This window comes from Cicer arietinum, chromosome 4 (assembly GCF_000331145.2).
Source record: "Cicer arietinum cultivar CDC Frontier isolate Library 1 chromosome 4, Cicar.CDCFrontier_v2.0, whole genome shotgun sequence".
In the NCBI taxonomy this organism is placed as follows: Eukaryota; Viridiplantae; Streptophyta; class Magnoliopsida; order Fabales; family Fabaceae; genus Cicer; species Cicer arietinum.
Genome location: NC_021163.2, coordinates 65,727,295 through 65,747,442, shown reverse-complemented (window position 1 = coordinate 65,747,442; position 20,148 = coordinate 65,727,295). Strand labels below are relative to the sequence as shown.

Genomic DNA, 20,148 nt, shown 5'->3' with positions numbered 1-20,148 from the left:
TGTGTTTAGGGGTGGGCAAAGTTCAATTCTGAACTAGAACCATTTAAAAATTGAACCGAACTGGTTTTCAGTTTAGAAAAACCGAACCGAACCGGTTTTCAGTTCAAAGAACCGAACCAAACCGCTTTATAAAATTGGTAAACCAGTTTATTATTTTAAACCGAACCAAACTGGTTTAACTTAATTTTTTTGTTCATATAGGCCAAAATTTATATAATTATTCCTAATTACTTCTAAAAAAATAAATTTGGTTCAAGTTTTTTTAAATAAAAACCGGTTCGGTTCAGTTTTTTCGAACTGAAAACCGGTTCAGTTCAGTTCTAGTTTTAAAAAATCAGTTCGAAAACAGTTCGGTTCTTAAACCACTTCAGTTCAAAACCAGTTCGGTTCGGTTCGGCAGTTTAGTTCAGTTTTTGGTTTTTTTGAACACCGTTACTGGTGTTTCTTTCCTCTCTCTTGCACACTATTTGGGATTCATAATTCCTTTTTTTTTTTCTTTTTTTCTTTTCTAACTAAGGTAACTATTAACTTGAGACTTATACATCTTTTTTCTTCTTCTTTATCCCAAATGATAAGGATGAGTACCAACATAGTGTAGATGGAAGGGAGCTCGTGTGTTTTGTAGAATCAGGGAAATTGACTATTTCAATATCTCTCTTCCTAAATTATAGCAATATATTTTTCATTGCCTATTTTTAATTTATATCTTTATCGTCTTTATTTTCTAGAAATAATTAAATGTGTTATTATTATAAATATTTTTTTCAAATAGTTACCAAAATATTCAATCAAATTATATATTTCATGTCATATATATATACTTTTCAAAAATAATAATTGAATAAAAAAATATAATAATAATAATAATAATAATAATAACTACATTAAAAATTATATAAATAAAATAAAATAAAAATATATTTCACACATTCTCAATAATAAAGAAAAAATAGAGTCTTACACGATTTATAAATTGTTTTACTTTCAATTTATTTTTAATCAAAATTAATTTTATAAATGCAATTTTGTGACCACAAATCAAAAACACAATTAAACAAATTGCTAATTATAAATCTACTTTTATTATTTATGAGATAAATATAAATCTACTGTAAACTACATGAAGCACTCCACCTTATTAGAAAGCACTCCACCTTATTAGAAATAGCCTAATTAATTAATAACCTAAAAGTATTGCTCCTGTCCCGGTGTATGTCACTTTTTTTCTATGTATCTTCGTCACACTTCAATCTTTTTCGCTTTTGTCTTTCTTTGTCCCTCCCTCCTTTGGTTGTAAGCATTAATTATTAATTTAATTACTTAATTAGTTAATTGATACTCCTTCATCATCTCTTCACAACACATCAAAAGTCTATGTGGTGTCAGCTTGTGAAGGAGAAATGCGAGAAGGAACGAACAAACGATCTTACTCTTAGCTTTAATAACTGAGTCGAGTCCTCCTAGTGGAGTGTAACAGCACGCCCAGTCCATCCAGCGCAACTAGTATCAAATAAAATGGGGTCAGAGCAAAATCGATTTCCTCAGCATGAAAGGGTATCTATCTCTCTCGATCTCACGCATCCATATTTTATTTTTCATTTAATTTCAAAATTATGCTTCGTGCGTTATTTATTTGCGAGTGAGAGAAAAGATTTTGGGTTAGATCTGAGGTCCCTAACTAGTAAGTAGTACATAACCTAACACCAAAATTGCTTGTTTTCGCGCTTTTTAAGCTTCTTCGTTCGTTGCTGTTTTTACTCGTATATAAGTACACGTTTTCCTCCTCAGATCTCACATCAATCAAACGACGATAATTGCATTTATTGACCACCATAACGGTTGCTTTTCTGTTTCATCATCTGGTTACTCTTGCTTGCATCTAACCGAAGCTTTTTAGAGAAATTCTTCCCCTTACATTAGAGTGTAGAACGATCTACTTTGGTTCTATTGGTGCTATTCTTCTTCTTCTTTTTTCTTTTCCTGTATAATTTCAATTTTTTTTAACAAAATATAGATCCATAGTGTCACCTTGACACTTGTCTTTATGCTATGCTGTGTTTTGTAAACCTGGATTTTGAAGTGATACTCAGAATCCTGTCATTGTGAATATCAGGCCCTCTTCGTATATCTATATGAAATAGAAATAAAGGCTCATCCTACTATTCTAGGATGGTGTTCTACTTCTATGTGAAAGGGATACTCAGGAGTTTCCCTTACATATAATGGTTAGATTACAACAAAAAAAGTAATTGGACGGTTATGATCAACAATTAATAAGATAAATCTCTATCATTCATTTATTTTATTAAATCAACAAAAGGGGATAAGTGGGGTACCCTTTTCAATGGGGTACACCTTAGACTGCACTGGAACTAGAAAGCAAAACCTACTGTTAATAACTTTTCAGGATTCTTTGTTATTTTTCTTTTGCCAATTAGTAGATTTTTTTCTCTTTTTCTTTATGTGTGGGTTGTGTGTCATGTGGCTCATGTCTTAAGAAAAACTGGATTTCACATTTAATATGGCAAATCTCACTATGGGATGTATGGCATGTCAGATGGCTATTTTAGTTTAGGCATGGAGTGGCTGGCTAATACTGTTGTACAGTTCTTATATATTTGATCATAAAGATCAAGAATATGTGTTGACAGTGTTGTAGATTGAAGCTTGAAGAATCTTATGCTTTAACATTTTAGATTTTGCTCTTTGAAAGTGAGTAAAGTGAAAAAAATGTAGGGGGTGATATTTCAACATATTCATGATTTATAACGTGCGCATGTAATATTAACCATTGGTTGCTCACTTTATCAACATATTTTGTTTATCAATGGTTGCTCACTTTAGATTTTGATTATTAACTACTGCCATGATAGAATTTCATTTTACTTTTGATATATCATTCATGAAATGAAGAAAGTATACTGCGTGTTGAATTAATTCATAAAAATGAACTTGAATTTTTGGTTGAGCAAATGACTGTAAATTTGTTTAAGATCATTATTTAAGAACATTAGGGAGAGAAAAGGAAGAGACTAGTCTTTCTTTATGCTAATTTTATATTTAGCATGATACAAATCTTTATAAATGCACACTATATCTCAAATTTGCTGACAGTAATCCAATAAAAGGCTTTATAATTTCAAATAAATGTGATGATTTTATGAGGAAGAAATGAGTGGGGCAAGGGGGAAGATTAATGAAGTAGTCATTACTCCCTCAGATAATTGCCAAGTTGTTTTTACACTGATCAGCAGTCACCATCATTTGGAATAAATTATTTGATTTTCTGTTATGTTAATACTGGGTTCTACTGCGCAGTTTCAAATAGTTTCTTTTGATTAACTTCCCGTGACTTTAGTAAATTTAAGAAAGGAAATGATTTGGGTGTTATGCCATCTAATGGTGCTACGTGATTTATTTGGCTTGAATGAACTGCTCAGACATTGAAGAATTATTGTCAGCTAGTTGACCAGATTTGAGGGTTGCAACAATATTGTTTAGGTGGGTTCTTTAGTGGTTGGCAAATGAAGAAGCTGACCTAATAGATGCATAAAGAGTTTTGGAAGGCCTCATTATATTGAGTTTTGGAGGGCCTCATTATATTGAGTTTTGTTTATCTTCGCCTTGATAACTTATCTTCCACTGCTCTGAAATCTTTCTTCCTTCTCTCTCTGATAATATTGTATCCCAAAAGAATAGGGAGGAAAAAAAAGGGAAAGCATCTTGAAAATTTTTGCTTGAAGGGAAGAAATGAAAAATTGAAAAGAAAATGAAAGGGAACAGAGAAAATGCATGTTTGTTGACATATTAGTATAGCATTTGCCTGTTCCCGTGTTATAAAAGTTTCTTGTTCCTAATGTGGTGTGGTTATATTTCCAATTCTCTGTCTTGAGTTTGTTGCATTTTTTCCCTATTATTTGTCCTAAACTAATAAGTATAGCTGTTATAAAACATCTTAAAATGTGGTCATTTATTCTTTCCAATTAGAAACCTCGCTTCTATCCTGCTCCTCTACTGTGCCCCTTTTTCTTTTCTTGTTTATCAACCTGTAGATTAACTTAATAATTTCAAAGATTCCATCCAGTGCTCCAAATCTGGTACTGTATAATGCTTAGTACCTGGATTGAATGTTTTATGGGAATTATATAGTTTGATGTGTTGCATAGTATTGGTGGAACAATAGGATTGTATTAGTTTTTTTGACTGGAGGATTGTATTATTTGGGGAACAAATTATCAGCAAGCAAATATCTCTTTGCTTCCAGAGATATATTGGCAACAAAACAGTGCCTTGGGGTACATATCAACTCTTAAAACTCAGAAGCCAAATCTATTTGAAGTTTTGAATGAAGTCTACTTTCGCTAAATGTCCTTTTTGAAAATAAAAAACACTGCCAGAATTGATATATATGATATATATCGCATAAAACCCAAAGCAAACCTTTTCCAATAACTTCAATTTTGAATAATCCTTCCATCTGTGCAGAAAGATTGTTATACTAAAGATATATTTGGGCAGTCAAAGTTTCTAGTTTTCCAATCTTTCCGTATACTATACCAAAGAGAAGCCAAAAATACAATCCTATCTGTGACAAGGGTTAAACAAAGACCTCCAAAATATCAATTAAAATGGACCTTTGAAAGTATGGTATTGCTCTCCATCCAAATACACCGAAGAACTTGTAAACTTCCAATACCATATAAGATCAACCTCACTTTTCCTGCCAAAACCTTTCAAATGCATCATGAGAAATTACTCCAATGTTAGAGGGTGCACCTGTTCACATTAAATTTTAGACAGGTTGTTCCCCAAGAAAATTGTTACATTATAAAAATTAAAAATAATAATGAGCTACATGACACACATTAGATAAAAGCATTATGAGAAGTCTGAGAATCTTGTTAGTGTTACATGTCAATTGTGTCAATTCTACTAAGTACAATTTCCAAATGAAATACTTTACCTTGGAGTTTTAGATTTACAAACGGGTTGGTCAAGAAGAAGCAGATGGTGACTAGGAGAGTGGATTAAAAACTGGGGGAAGAGATAGAAGAAGAAACACAGCTGGAAAATCGATTTTCAGTCCAATTAGTCCATAAGAATATGGGTGAGATTAGTAAAATCGAGTAGTCGATAAGATTTTAATTTATTAATCTCTTTAACATTAATGATTCATCCCATGAAGATTCAACAAGGGTTTACACATGAACAATAACTTAAATCCTAAAACATAAGTTGCAATCAGTAAGTAGCTTTTATCTTGGCATGACTAATAAATGTGGTTAGTAACAAAAAACAATTTAATAAAGTATTTAACCATGTTTGTTTGGAATGGGTAAAAGATGGAAGGATGTTTGAGAGGCTGTTACAAACTTAAAATTTCAGAAAGATTTCTTTTTAGATTAAATTGTTTCTTTTCAGATGTTCCTGTTATTAATCTCCTTTTTTCTTTGAGTAAGTCTATATTTCTTTACTTGCATTGACAGAGAAAGAGATGGGGAGGATGTTTGGGTGCATTTTCTTGTTTTGGTTCACAGAAAGGTGGGAAGCGCATTGTGCCTGCATCACGCATTCCTGACAATAATGGGTCAGCCAGTCAGCCAAATGGACCCCAAGTGACTGGGTTGACCAATCAAGCCACAGGACTAGCTCCTTCTCTCTTAGCTCCACCTTCTTCACCAGCATCCTTCACACATTCTGCCCTTCCTTCAACTGCACAGTCACCTAGTTGTTTCTTGTCATTATCTGCAAACTCACCTGGCGGTCCTTCATCTACAATGTTTGCCACTGGACCATATGCTCACGAAACACAGCTGGTATCTCCTCCAGTCTTCTCAAATTTCACTACAGAACCATCTACTGCTCCTCTCACTCCTCCCCCAGAGTTGGCTCACTTAACAACTCCCTCTTCCCCAGATGTACCCTTTGCTCATTTTCTAACATCTTCAGCAAATCTCAAAAGTGGTGACAAGAGTAATTACATCACTGCAAATGATCTTCAAAGTACATATTCACTCTACCCTGGAAGTCCTGCCAGTAGCCTTATATCTCCAATATCAAGGAACTCTGGTGACTGTCTGTCAACCTCTTTTCCTGAACGAGTGTTTCGCCCACAGTGGGATACATCAATGTATCCGGAAAATGGAAAATATCAGAGGACTGGGTCTGGGAGGGTGTCTGGGCATGATACCAATGGTGTCACTATGGCATCCCAAGATACAAATTTCTTTTGCCCTGCTACCTATGCACAATTCTATTTAGACCAAAATCCTCCATTCCCCCATAATGGTGGGAGATTAAGTGTTTCAAAAGATTCAGATGTTCAATCTACGGGTGGAAATGGACATCAGAGTAGGCCTTCTAGAAGTCCTAAGCAAGATGTGGAAGAAATAGAAGCTTACCGAGCATCCTTTGGTTTCAGTGCAGATGAGATTATAACCACTAGTCAATATGTGGAGATTTCTGATGTAATGGATGATTCATTTACCATGATGCCCTTGACCGCTGGCAAATCAGTGATGGAAGAAAACATAGAGCCTTCATTGATGAAAGGATTCAAAGCTCAGGAGACGCGTGTGGCTTTGCAAAGTCTAAAAAGCCTTAGACTAGACCCAGGTACAGCTGGCAAGCAAGCAAAGAATCAAGTCTCTCTATGTGATGCATATGAAGGTATGTTGTAAAAACTTATTTGAATATGATTTGTTTTATTACATCTAGAGAAATCACAGAAATAGAAAAGACATAGAGAAGAATACCTCTAAATTAATTACGATTTGCTTTCAATATTATATATAATATCGTCTCAATAACTAGAGCCTTGGTATGTTGTACTTACTTTTAATGGATAAGAAGTTTTAGACAATTTTTTCTCTGATAAGATTTAAAGCATATAGGTCACGTTTGGATATTCAGGTGGTGAAAGTATTAGATCTTGATTATCGTAGAAGGGTTATAGTAATTGTATGCATTTGTGTTTAAGCTGAAGACCAATATGTCTTATCTTCATTCCAACTCTTTCATACTTTACATCTACCTGTAAGCAAATATGTTTCTTTCTCACATGTCAGCTCATAAATCACCAGGACATTGTAGCAATAGCTCTGGATTAAGTACACCTGATAATCATACTCTCATGGATGATGAAGATATATTCTCAAAAATGGGGTCATCCAGAATCTGCAGGAAATATCAGATGGGGTTATCGTGCTCCGATGCAGAGGTTGACTATAGGAGGGGCAGAAGCTTGCGAGAAAGAAAGGGAATGTGATTTGGCATGACTTAGTTGATCAGTGCTGAACAGATTGTCTGTTATATGTGTATTAATTTGCAGCTTCCTTTTTATTTTTAAAAATACCACCGAAAAGAGAGAAGGAAAGAAAGAAAGGAAAGAAACTCTTTATTTGGGGTTGTCTAATAGATGGAATTATCTAACCTAGATATAACCGATTCTGTCCCCAATGTTTGACCAGATCAATGAATGTAGTCCCTTGTTTTCTTGAAGCAGAGTCCAAATTAATGTTTTGACTTTTGAGCGCATGGAGTTTGACTTTAGCAAGGGCTAGTGGATCTCATGCTTTTGCCCTTGTGATCTTACGCAACCTCTACTCTTTACCGTCCATTGATACCCTTAATTCTTATTCCGACAATTTACTACATACACTTGTGTTCTATTAATCTCGTACCATCGTTTGTAAGCTTCTTGAGAGTGCCTAGCACTAGCAGCGTGGCATTGAAGTTCGCTTCAATGTTTATCCTGAACTGACAGGATAACTATTGGTTAAAATGGAAGTATCTCATAGATAAGAGATAGAACTTTGTAATAGTTGATAAAAGAGATAATATTTATCTTATAAGTCAGATTTTGTAAGGATGAGTTATATCTAATATAAAACATAAAATGGTATTAACGTCTATTTGATCAATCTACCCATTGTTTATATACACATTATTTAGTGGAGATGTATTGAAATTATCTCACATTATAAATAAATAAATAAAAAAAGACAACATTTATGGTACAAGCAGTTTCATTTTCCAAATTTGGAACTCTCCTAACACTACCAACTATATCAAGTGTGTCGTACTTTATAAATCGAGTATGTTTGATTTTGAGGTAAAATTGACAATTTTGATTTCATGATAAAATTGACAATATTAAGGTCAACTATTGTAATTTTTGCAAAAGTTGCACAAAATTGTTAAGTTAATAATAGTATTAATTGTAGTAATACTTATAATATTATTTGTTAGGTTAAATATCACTCGCGGTCTCTTAATTTAATTTCCGTTAACGTTTTATTCATTTATCTTTTTTTTCTTCGATTTGTTCCTTTATTTTAATTTTAAGTGACAAATTGATCTTTTATATTTTAAAATTTCAACAATGTTATCCTTTTTATTACTAAAATTCAAAAAATTCATCAAAATTTTGAAATAAAATTCATAAAATTAATTATAATCTTCAATATAATACAAATTTTATCAAATTCGTAACTCAAATATTCAAATAAATTCATATTTTCATTCTTTATTTGATGTTGTTAGAGATAAAAATATGAGTTTATTTAAAGATTTAGTTATGAATTTGATGAAATTTGCATTATATTGAGTATGGTAATTAATTTTATGGATTTTGTTTGAAATTTTTGATGAATTTTTTGAATTTTTGAACAAAAAAAAGAGGATAACATTGTTAATATTTTTAAAAAATAAAAGATCAAATTATCACTTAAAATTAAAATAAAGGATTAAATTTAAAAGAAAAAATAAATATAAAAAATTAAAACGTTAACTGAAATTAAGTTAAAGATCGAATGTTATTTAACCTATTTTTTTATAAGAAATATTTCTAATATCATTATTATATTAAATCTTAATAATATTAAAATATTGATTAAATATATTTTTAAATCTTATAAAATTTTAATTTTTTGATTTTTAATCATGTAAACAAATACAGATTTTTTACAAGCATTTTAGCCACTAGGAGAGTTAGCCCTTCCCACGTGTAAAGTTGAAAAAAATTGCAGCCTCAGTCAGCGAGATCAACATGTGCATGTAAAAATGCAGCCACTAGGAGGCTAAACTACACTTTATATACAAAAGAAAACTAATAAATTATAATTAAATCTAATAAAATAATAATTAACAAGTTTGTAATGCAATAATCTTTTAATAAAAAAACAAAAAATAAAATAAATTTATAATTAACAAATTTTAAAAAGTCTTTCAAAAATTACAAATAAAACAAAATGAGTCTCATAAACAGTTACACATATTATCCAACAAAACACATTTAAAGTTCAATGAATGACAAAAAAATGATATCAAATCTTCAAGGTGATTTTATCTATTGTTTATCAACCTTCAAAAAAAAAAAAATACACATATGTTAGATACTGCACTAAAAAGTAATAAATAAATAAGTAAATTAACAAATTTAAAAAAAATATGATGCTCTATCCATACCAATTTACATGATGTGCTACCCATATTGATTTACACATGTTCTCCACATACCAATATCACTGTATATATATATATTAAATAAAAAAAATGATTTTTGTAACAAATTATTTTTTAAAAATATGAAACAAACACCCTTTTAACCTTAAAAAATAATTTTTGGCGTAAAAGAATAGATTTTTTCTTGAAACAAATACATTAACTATTACCTCTCAACGAAATGCTCTCAAACAAACTCAACTTATTACCTCTCAAAACAAAATCATATTCACTGATAATATATATATATATATATATATATATATATATATATATATATAAAAAGATTTTTCTAAACTAAATGATTTTAAAAAAATAAAAAACAAACACCCTTTAAACCCTAAAAAATAATTTTTGGTTTAAAATAATAAATTTTTTATTGAAAAGCATCTATTATTATCTGTCAAACAAATACTCTCAAACAAAGTCAGATTATTACCTCTAAACAAATCCTCTCAAACAAACTCATATTCAATAATAATAAACAATTAGGATTTTCAAGCTTTATATACTAATAATATATATAAAGATAACAAATAAATAGTATTGATTTTTATAAAAATATAAAGATAACAAATAAATAATATTGCTTTTTATAAATGATAAGTTGATTACATATCTGATGTGCAATAGGGCAATGAAAATTAGAAGAAACCAAGAATGGAGTAAATAATAAATTATATATAGGCTTTAAATAAATTTTATTATTTAAATAAATAGATTTTAAAAGACCTTTTTATTAAACAAGTCAGGTCATAAACAGGTCACGTCATAGGCTCCTGATGGACGGCCTAACTTATTTGCATCCCTAAATGTTAGTGACAGATACTTTCTTCATCTCAAATTATAAATTAAAAAATATAATTAACTTTTATAAATTAATTAATTATGTATGGAATAAAGTACGACACTGATACAATTAATTTGATAGTGTAACACTGATACATATTTTTAAACGGTTTTCATTTATATTGACACTTATCTAGCAAATTAATCATTTAATATGATACTAATTTCTTATTTAAATATTTATTTTCAAATGCAACAAATTAAATTAGCATATTTCAAGCATGTTCAATCTCTTTTCAAATAGACTCATAATTTAAATGGAATACTTTGTATTTCGAAAAGAAAAAAAATTAAATACTTTCTAAAAGCAATTTTGTTAATGTGCGTTAAAACACATAAATGAAATGGATTTTTTCTAATATGCAACTAAATGCACCCAAAAATAATCATTAAACATTTGATAAAAAAAATAATTTTTTTTTTTTATAAAATGTGATAAATAAAAATTTGCATGTTTCAAAAAAGTATTTGTAAATATAATGACAAATAATTAACATATTGTTTTCTATAAATTTATTTCTTTTAAACTTTTTCGTTCAATAAACTTTTTTTCCTATATGTTACATTCTCTCTTCTTTTCAAATTATTTTTTATTTTTTTAATCAATTTTTTTTATTCTTATATTCAATTCATATATCTAATTTTGAAGGATCGCTAATCATTACCATATTAGGATCCTTATGATCAGACTAAGTGTATAAAATTCCCTTTTCTTTAGTTTTTTATATTTTGACTCATAAAAATTTAGGATGAGCGTAACGTAAGTTGATAATCTAATCAAATGTATGAAATATCTTAGAACTCTATCAACATTTACGAATTTATCATTTTACACCAAACCGTTGAAGTTTTTATTTTAAATATTTTAATATACTAATTTATGTAGATTATATTTAGATACATAGACTTTTTAACATAGATTTTTCTGCACCGGTCAAAAACACATATTCCTCTCATTGACTAATTTTGAGTTTAATGTATTTTCTTTAGACTTCGACTTAATAATAAACATCTCAAGTTTGTGGACATCCAAAACAAAACTAGAAGGGACAATACGAAACATCACTCAAAAAATTCAACTTACATCGAGTATGTCATGTCTACTCCATACTTATCTCCACCAATCCAAAAACATATTAACATATATTTTATGTGCATTATCTTATTTTATTTTAGCTTTACCTACTTCAATTGTTAATATGATATATATGTATATTTTGACATATTTTATTTTATTCATATCTTACCTTAATTTTTTAATACATTACACTTTATGATTCAATAAATATATTTTCTAATTGTTTAGTATTAATGATCATTGATATATTTATTCAAATTTTAAATATATATATATATATTTACAACAACAAAAATATGCTAATTTTCTTTACAAAAAAAAAACTATTTTAGATATCCTAAAAGTTGAAGAAATTAATACTAAATAAGTATTATTATGATACGTGTGTACCTAAAAACAACCGTTTTAGATTGCCGTGATATTTAGGGTTGTGTGTAATTTGATAATTACATATGCCAAATTAGAAGAATTTCTGTTAAAATATTGTGTTTAATTTTATAATTACATTTTTTTTTTACAAAAGTTACCATGCATTATAGTAGTAATAAGTTGTTTGGAATATGTCACTTTAATAAATATCAATGATAATTGCATTTTGTAGTAATAGTCGATTATATCATTAAATATTTGGAGTAAGTCGTCTACACTATTAATTGTAGGTGATTGAATGATATTTTAAAGATTACAAAGATCATCTTTTATAGTAGTAAATATAAAGGAAATAATAAGCTCATACACTAATTTAAATCCCTAATTCAAATTTTAAGCATGCAATCAATATCAATATAGTATTTGGTAAAATATTATTATTGTGTTGGAATTTTTTTGTTGGTTGTATGTAGTGTTTAAATTTTAAAATCATATTATAATAATCTAACAGAATATCCTACTAACAATAAAATTAGGCTAAACCACTGTTTGGTTGTTGAAATGTTTTTAAATAAGTAGAATAAAATTAATGATGGATTACAAATAATGATGCGACATGTACGATTTTCTTTGTTACAAGACATTTATTTATAGTTTAGATGTAGATTATAAATTTGAGTAGTAACTTTTTTTATTTTTGTTTATGTTTAATTTATTCACAAACTCATAGGTGTGTGAGTAATATTTATCATCGCTTTTAAAATAAAATAAAAATAATAATAAAAAATAGTCTCTATAACACAGCTACAATTTAGATTACCTTTACATGAAATATTCTAAATCTTTTAAATTTTAGATGTCTATTTTGACAACGGAATAATTTAAATCAATTGTTAATTGTAAAACTAATTTACTCTATTTCTATTTTTAGATAACAATAGTTTTACACTTATTTGTAACAATTAATTATCATAATAATGAAGATTGGCTTAATAAAGAAATATTTTTTTGGGGTGTAAAGTGTGTGGAATAACCTCACAGTTAGAGGAATTAGAATATATATAATATATATATATATATAACCTATAAAATTATTAGGATAGAAAGATTTTATTTACATAATAATATTTTGGAAAATTCCTTAACAAAAAGTAGTTGGAAAAACTATACTCTTTCTAAACTTAAATATAAGCAAAATAAAAAATGTATTTGTCCAAATTCATTTTCCATTTTTTAAAATTTGAATTTTAGATGTAGTATATAGTAAAAAATAGGAAAAAGAATAGAAGATGTTGAGACAAAATTCCAAAATAATATTTTGATGATAATTAAACAAAAGGTTAATTAAGACTTGTAATTATAATTCTAAGTGTTTTGGTATTTAACATGTATATTTGAGTGTATTAAAACAATATAAGTATCAGCCATTACAAAGCAGATCTCATTAAAATCAAGAAAGCAAAATTAATATAACAAAGAACGTTCTTGGCAGATTTTTGGAAAACAAAAAACATTTTCCATATCCGCCATAAACAAGAATGATCAGATTTTTATGTAAAAGATTAGATCCAAGAAGTGTTATCCATTCTATATCTTCATCAGAGATATACAAGGATCAATCTAATCAAGAATCATTCCAGAATTCTAAGGCTCAACATTTTGCTACATAAAATACATAAAGCAAGATCATTCTCCAAGTCAAGCAAGTGCAAGTACAAACTGACAGGTTGTTAAGGACAATGTTGTTATACCTTCAAACAGACTTGCACACGTGATTCAAAGCTTGTACTCATTTCGGACAATTGTCAAGATCACAATATAAGTCAGCTCATCTCAGACAAATTCGAAGAACGTTCTTGGATCACAAGAACATTTCTGGTTTCAGCAAGAACAATCGTGCTTTATGGCTGATCTTATCCATTCACTTACTCATGACAGCTGGCCTACTTCCAACAGTTAAAAGAGTTGTCATACTCTCTCTTGAAGCCTATACATAAAGCTTCACGATGAAGAACAAATCAGAACTCAAAGTGTCAAATAAAACATCACTCACTCAATCATACTCGAGCTTCTCAAGTCATTCTAAGTTGCAGTTCCATTTCTTTGTGTAATATTAGAATCAATGATTAATGAGTTATAAAAAATAGAATCTATTTATCAAACAAGAGTTGAGCAATACACAAATTCTAACATTCTCAAAATCATTACTTTGTAACTCAAGGTTATATTGTTAACATAGATTGAGTAGTGTGAAAAAAATCCTTTTATGATTTAAAAGGTAGCTTGTAAAATCCTTTCTGAAATACTGTAAGGTAACCTGTGGAAATTCTTTCTAGGTAGAAAGGTAGAACTGTGTAATAGATCAAGACTGCTATGTGAAAAACCGTGTGAAAGCCAAAAACATTCTTGTTTTGGGCACTTAGTGGAAAATCTCACATTTGTGAGGACTGCACGTAATCCGTGTTGGGTGAACTAAGATATATGCTTGTGTGATCTCTTTATCCCTATCTCTATTTATAATTTGTCTTACAATTAGTTTTTATAATGATAAATTGATATTGTTGTTTTTCTACTGACCAAGAACGTTCTTCGTTTGTAACCAAGATCAATCTTGAGTTAAACTTTTCAGTTTTTAAACAGAAATTTTAAAATGGGCAATTATAATTTAATTATCTCTTCCTTATAATTGACATTGTTACTTCAGGTGTAATAGAAAAAATTACTCTCATGAAATATGTTAAATGTAATACCTTAAATAATAATTATGTAGTACAATTAATATTTGTGTACTTTATATCATATTTTTGGATATATATTGTACTCTCATTTTCATTTTATTAAATTTATATAACCTTTTTTGACCCAGTATTATTTTAATAGCATAGACTTTGAATTTTGTATGTCACTATAATGACTCTTAAAATTTATATTTTCCACAAATATAATGAAATAGTACAAGTGACACTTTTAAGAGTATAATAGATTTAATGCATTTTTAATAAGTTAATCATGAATTCAAATTTTTTTATAATAGATCGTATGTTGCTATTTTGATTTAATGGTTTGTATAATTAATTTCTATTTTATAATCTATTAAATATTTTATAACCAATTGCTATTGTATATAAAATTAATTTTGGTTGGCAATAAGAACAATTAATTGTAATTGATACACGATCTAATAAAAAACAAATATATGACATAAATCAATTATCTAAAAGATTAATTTATACGGACGAAACATTTAAAAGATAAATGTTTATTTGATTATTTTATGTCTTTTGAATATCTATAAATTTTGGAGTTAAATAAATTTTAGTCCATATATAATTTCACTATTTTTCTTTTAGACTTTAAAAAAAATATCGTCAACTTTTAGTCCTTAAAATTTTTGCTTTCATTTTATGCCAACTTTGTGTATTCTTTGATTTTTTAATGATTTTTTTCATTATTGTTTAAGACATTATAAGAAAACTCTACAAAATTTTAGAATTTTTTTAACAATCGAAAAAAATTTAATATGAATTGTTAAATACAAAAAACTTAAAAATTCATATTTAAATCATCATTTATTGAGAAATTTTAAAATTTTTGTAAGCAAGTTGCTAAACATGTAAACATATTCTGAACAATAGTACAAAATATCATTCAAAAATTCAAAGAATACACAATTGTTAGTTTAAAATTAGGAACATAAAATGAAAACTAAAATTTTTTAAGGGACTAAAATTAGATGAAATTTTTTGTCAAGACTAAAACAAAAATAGTAAGATTTTATAGGGACTAAAAAGCTTATTTAACTCTATACTTTATAAGAGAAAATTATAGAAAAAATCATTAAATATATAAACTATTTAACATCTATTTGATGGTGACGTTTCTGTTAAAAACAAAAATAGTGATATTTTATTGGGATTATATGATGTTTTTTCTATTTGGAAGAACAACAATCTAACTTTTTGGTGTTTTTTATAATTTGCTAAATTTTGTTGGACGTAAATCTATCAATTTTATAGAGTATGTATGTGATATAAATTTTATAAAATTTTAATACTATTTGATACTTAGTTTAATTTAATGTATAATATATTTTTTAAGTACAATTAACTATAAGATTTTATAGCTACACATATTCATTTTTTGTAATTTTTGGTATGTATGGTCGTTAAGGTAATATAAAATATTGAATATTTGGATTCATAAAATTTAACGTCCATAAAGAGTTAGTAGCGGAGTAATTCAAATAAAAATTACTTCTAAAGTCAACATATATTCACTCAGTTTATAAATGTAATATAGTTTTTAAGTTATTAAGTTTAATATTTATGTCAATGCTAAAATAAAACAAAGTGTAAACACATATTTTTTATTTCGATCATCTACATTTATATTTTTTTAAATTATTAATTTAAGATTAAGTTAATATTTATTTTTATACTTATAGCATAATATTTTCAACATTTATTTTTTATTATAGTTCCATTATTTAATTTTTAATCAAGGATTACCAATATATTCACCTCAGTTCTAAAAAAAAATACCTCTATCATATTAATTTATGTGCATATCATCATAACATTTATACCTGTACATAAAATTTATTTCAATTAGCATATGAATAAAATTTATGTAAGTTCATAAAAAGATATTGTAAAACGATAATTTACCACGTATTTGACATAGAAAAATTGTAACGCCCCAAATTTTTTGATCCAAAAATTACTTAAAAATATTAGTTTTCTTTTAGAAATAACTATAATTTTTTTTTTGAAGTAGTTCATCATGTAATAATTTAAAGATGCGTCAGAAAATGACTTGATATTTTTTTTTTGTAAAAGAATGTAATGCAATTTACTAAAATATTATTTATTCATTTATTTGCAAAATTAATATTCCAGATATTAGATCAATATTCACTTATGCTCCAAAATAAAATAATGTCTCTTTAATTGAAATTCAAAATAAGCAAGGTTGACTGAAATTAATTACATTCAATTATTTACCAGCAAATGAAATATCACTTCCGCATTTCTATTAAAAGTCAATAATGAAAAGTAAATAACTTTACAATGTACGACAAAATGTTTAGTAATACAAAATATTATTTTTAAAGTAAATGTCTCATTTTCCCACGCGCGTGCACCAATCAAACATCATTCATACGACTTTTGATATCATTAGTACCTAAATGTTGGTGTAAGGGGTCAGTTCATCCCACAACAAAATTAAACCAAATAATAAATTAACAACCATAAAATATGAATATAAAATCTTTTTGTAATAAAAGAATTTAAAAAAATTGATTCTTTAATAGTTCTTAAAGATGTATCAAAAGTCATAGAATGTATCTAAATAAATCAAGTAGCAATCGTATAGCAAATAATTAGATCAAAATAAAATAACATAAAAATGTATGCAAGTCATGCATGCTCCTAAACATATATGATCCGGATATAACCAGCCACACAGGCGTCCACACAGAAGTCACCCATACCAATGGGGAAAATTAAACCAGCCACACAGGCGTCCACAAAGATGCATATGATATGTCATGAAATGATAATGATGCTCAAAGATACATATCACCACCCAATTAGATAATCACATAAATCACAAGCCACTTAGGCAACCTCAACGATAACAATATTTAAAATCCAATTCACCAGCCACTTAGGCAACCACAAAGATAATATTTAGAACACAAATCACTAGCCACTTAGGCAACCACAAAGATAACAATATTTAAAATGCAAATCACCAACCACTTTGGCAACCACAAAGATAAAAATATTTAAAATACAAACCACCAACCAAATCACTTAGACAACCACATAGATAAAATATTTAAAACACAAATCACAAGCCACTTAGTCAACCACAAAAATAATATTATTAAAACACAAATCAAGGTTTGCCGCTAAACACGTCACAAAAATCAACTTAATCATGTTATCATAATTAAAATTAAAACTTTACACCAATTCCCCCAAGACTCATATAGATTTCTTAAAAATCAAAACTTTGAAATGAAATAGCACAAAAATCGAAACTTTAAATTAAAGACATCCTAAAAATATTATTCATGAGATCATAATAAAAATCATAGCTTTATAATTAAGTACACATGAACAACACACAAATAATAACTTTACATCAAATATATGACATCAAACATATTACTCGTGTTATAATAATAAAAATCGAAATTTATAATTAAATTTATCAAAGCAAACATATTACTCACAAAAATAAAATATTATAGTTAAATTCTTTAAGGCAATTAGAAATCAATATTTTTCTTTTAAGACAACAAGTTTTATATCAATATCTTACAAACTATTAATTTAATATCTAGCCTAACATTGCATGGGGAAAAGCCCTTACCTTAGGCGCTTTCTTTCTTAACACCTCTAAATTTGCACGAGAAATAGCTCACGAGGCAGTAATGAATTCAACACCGATAGATATTGGAATTTACGACTCAGAAAATTATTTTGAGAGTGTACGAATGACAAATAGGTGTGACAACAAGATGCCTAATGGAAACGTATGAACATATAAGCTATTTACGTTGCACTATTACCATTGATTTCTTGTCTAAAATTGAAGTGCACTTAATTCCAACATTATACTACCAATAATTACTATTTCTTTAATTTTATTAGGTTGTTACAAAGCCAATTGAAATCATGTGTATTTATATGTATGAGTTAATTTGAATTAACTAATAGAGTTCACCATATATTGAAGGGTGTCACACACTAATTTTAATTAAATAAATAAATTAGAGATTGTCACATCACCCTTTTAATTTTTTTTTATCTAATAGTTACGAAACCAAAAATTTCATAGAATTATTTTTGTAGACAATTATAATAAAATTATAATTTTAGTTTAAAAGAGATGAATGCATGAGATACAAAAAGGACAATAGTCTTTTTGTGTCCTCTCTTAATTGCACAAAAAAACTTATAATTAAATTTATAATCTTCCTTTAAAAAATAATTTAAAGGTGTTTAAAATGAATTAATGCACATTATGTCAAGAAAACACCATGAATTGTCATAAAATCTTGTCATAAAGGAGAGTAAAAGAATGAGTCAAGTCACTAATTTTTTTTTATAGGATGGACCAAAAATATTTTCAAAACACTTATACATAAAGGTTGGTTTCACTAACTCTATAATATTTCCTAAAATGAATACTTATTTTATCGCAAATAAAACTAACAAACAATATAACATATAAATTATAATTTAATTAAATAATTGGACTAATATTTTATCAACTAAAATAAATCAAGCAAGACAAGAATATGAATCACACATAACGAAATAAACAAACATATCTAACACATCAATTTCATGATTATCGAAGCTAATCAAATAAAAATGTCCATTTATGAAATAATGACATCATAAATAGTCCCCATGTAATTGTCACGTCAAAACAATTAAATAAAAATGAAGATTATAATTATTTAAGTAGAATAGAGTGTGATAAAATTTAATTTAATTTATTTACACATAGAATAATTATTAATTTAATAATAGCAATTGCTAAAAAGATACATATATAATATATATGAAAATTTTGGGGTGTTACAAAAATAGATGAAGTGATGTCCTTACATTTGAACAGATGACGTAGAGTTTTGAGAGGAGTAGACCAAGTATTTATTTTAATTCTTAGACAAAGTAGTTGTAGTTAGATTTAGATGTAAGATTTATGGGTCACATATGTAATTAATTAATAAAGTGTGTTAGGGTCATTATATAATTAGCCAATAAACTAGGGGTCAAATAATATATAATAATTTATGGCTAAAGAGCATAATAGTTATGAAAATTAATAGTGTAGATACCAGGCAGTTTCTAATTTAATGAGGGGCTGAATTGGAAATACTGCAATTTGGGATATAACTAATAATAGTTATATATAGGGGTAATGGTCCCCAAGGCAAACACAACAAGACTATTCAGTTTCAAAACCCTAAAGGAGAAAACTCTCTAGTTCTCTCTATCCCCATCAAGAGAGCAAGGTCTTCAGGGTGTTTTGCTGAGGAAGATCACTCAACCCATTGGCTCTATCATCATCCGTGGATTTCATCAATGGCAATTCTCACAGGTACGCTTCCGCCTTTGGTTATTCATCATGTGGCAATTCTCACAGGTACGCTTCCGCCTTTGGTTATTCATCATGTAATTGACATGGATACTTAACAATTGGTATCAGAGCCTACCATGTTTAATTCATGATGAAATTCGGTTATTGTCTTTGTTTAGGATTTAATTTGGGAATTTGGGAATTTTGATATATATATTATGGAATCCATATTTTTAACGTGT

The 20,148-nt window shown here is 27.8% G+C and overlaps 1 protein-coding gene and 1 long non-coding RNA gene across 4 annotated transcripts; one reads left to right on the top strand and one right to left on the bottom strand.

The window, feature by feature from the left end:
* Positions 1-1,200: 1,200 nt before the first annotated feature.
* LOC101513275 (uncharacterized protein At1g76660) lies at positions 1,201-7,500 on the top strand. Of its 3 annotated transcripts, none has more exons than XM_004499273.4 (3): positions 1,201-1,554; positions 5,487-6,669; positions 7,068-7,500. In XM_004499273.4, exons 1-3 carry the CDS (start codon positions 1,516-1,518, stop codon positions 7,265-7,267), a joined length of 1,422 nt encoding a protein of 473 aa, XP_004499330.1. In that variant the 5' UTR covers positions 1,201-1,515; the 3' UTR covers positions 7,268-7,500. The 3 variants fall into 3 exon arrangements, with proteins under 3 accessions (XP_004499330.1, XP_004499331.1, XP_073223618.1); XM_004499274.4 differs by having other exon boundaries at positions 1,204-1,554; positions 7,083-7,500; XM_073367517.1 differs by lacking the exon at positions 1,201-1,554 and adding an exon at positions 4,971-5,107 and having other exon boundaries at positions 7,083-7,500.
* Positions 4,233-5,089, bottom strand: LOC113786283 (uncharacterized). The gene is made up of 2 exons (XR_003472424.2): positions 4,964-5,089; positions 4,233-4,776 (listed from the first exon to the last, which is right to left on the bottom strand). It is a non-coding gene; the product is annotated as an uncharacterized lncRNA (long non-coding RNA).
* Positions 7,501-20,148: the final 12,648 nt, after the last annotated feature.

Bases quoted from the DNA above. Each gene is read 5' to 3' on its own strand.
- LOC101513275 (XM_004499273.4), top strand. From the start codon at position 1,516: ATGGGGTCAGAGCAAAATCGATTTCCTCAGCATGAAAGG. The intron at 1,555-5,486 runs GTATCTATCTCT...TTGCATTGACAG, and splicing joins GATTTCCTCAGCATGAAAGG to AGAAAGAGATGGGGAGGATG. The intron at 6,670-7,067 runs GTATGTTGTAAA...CTCACATGTCAG, and splicing joins TCTATGTGATGCATATGAAG to CTCATAAATCACCAGGACAT.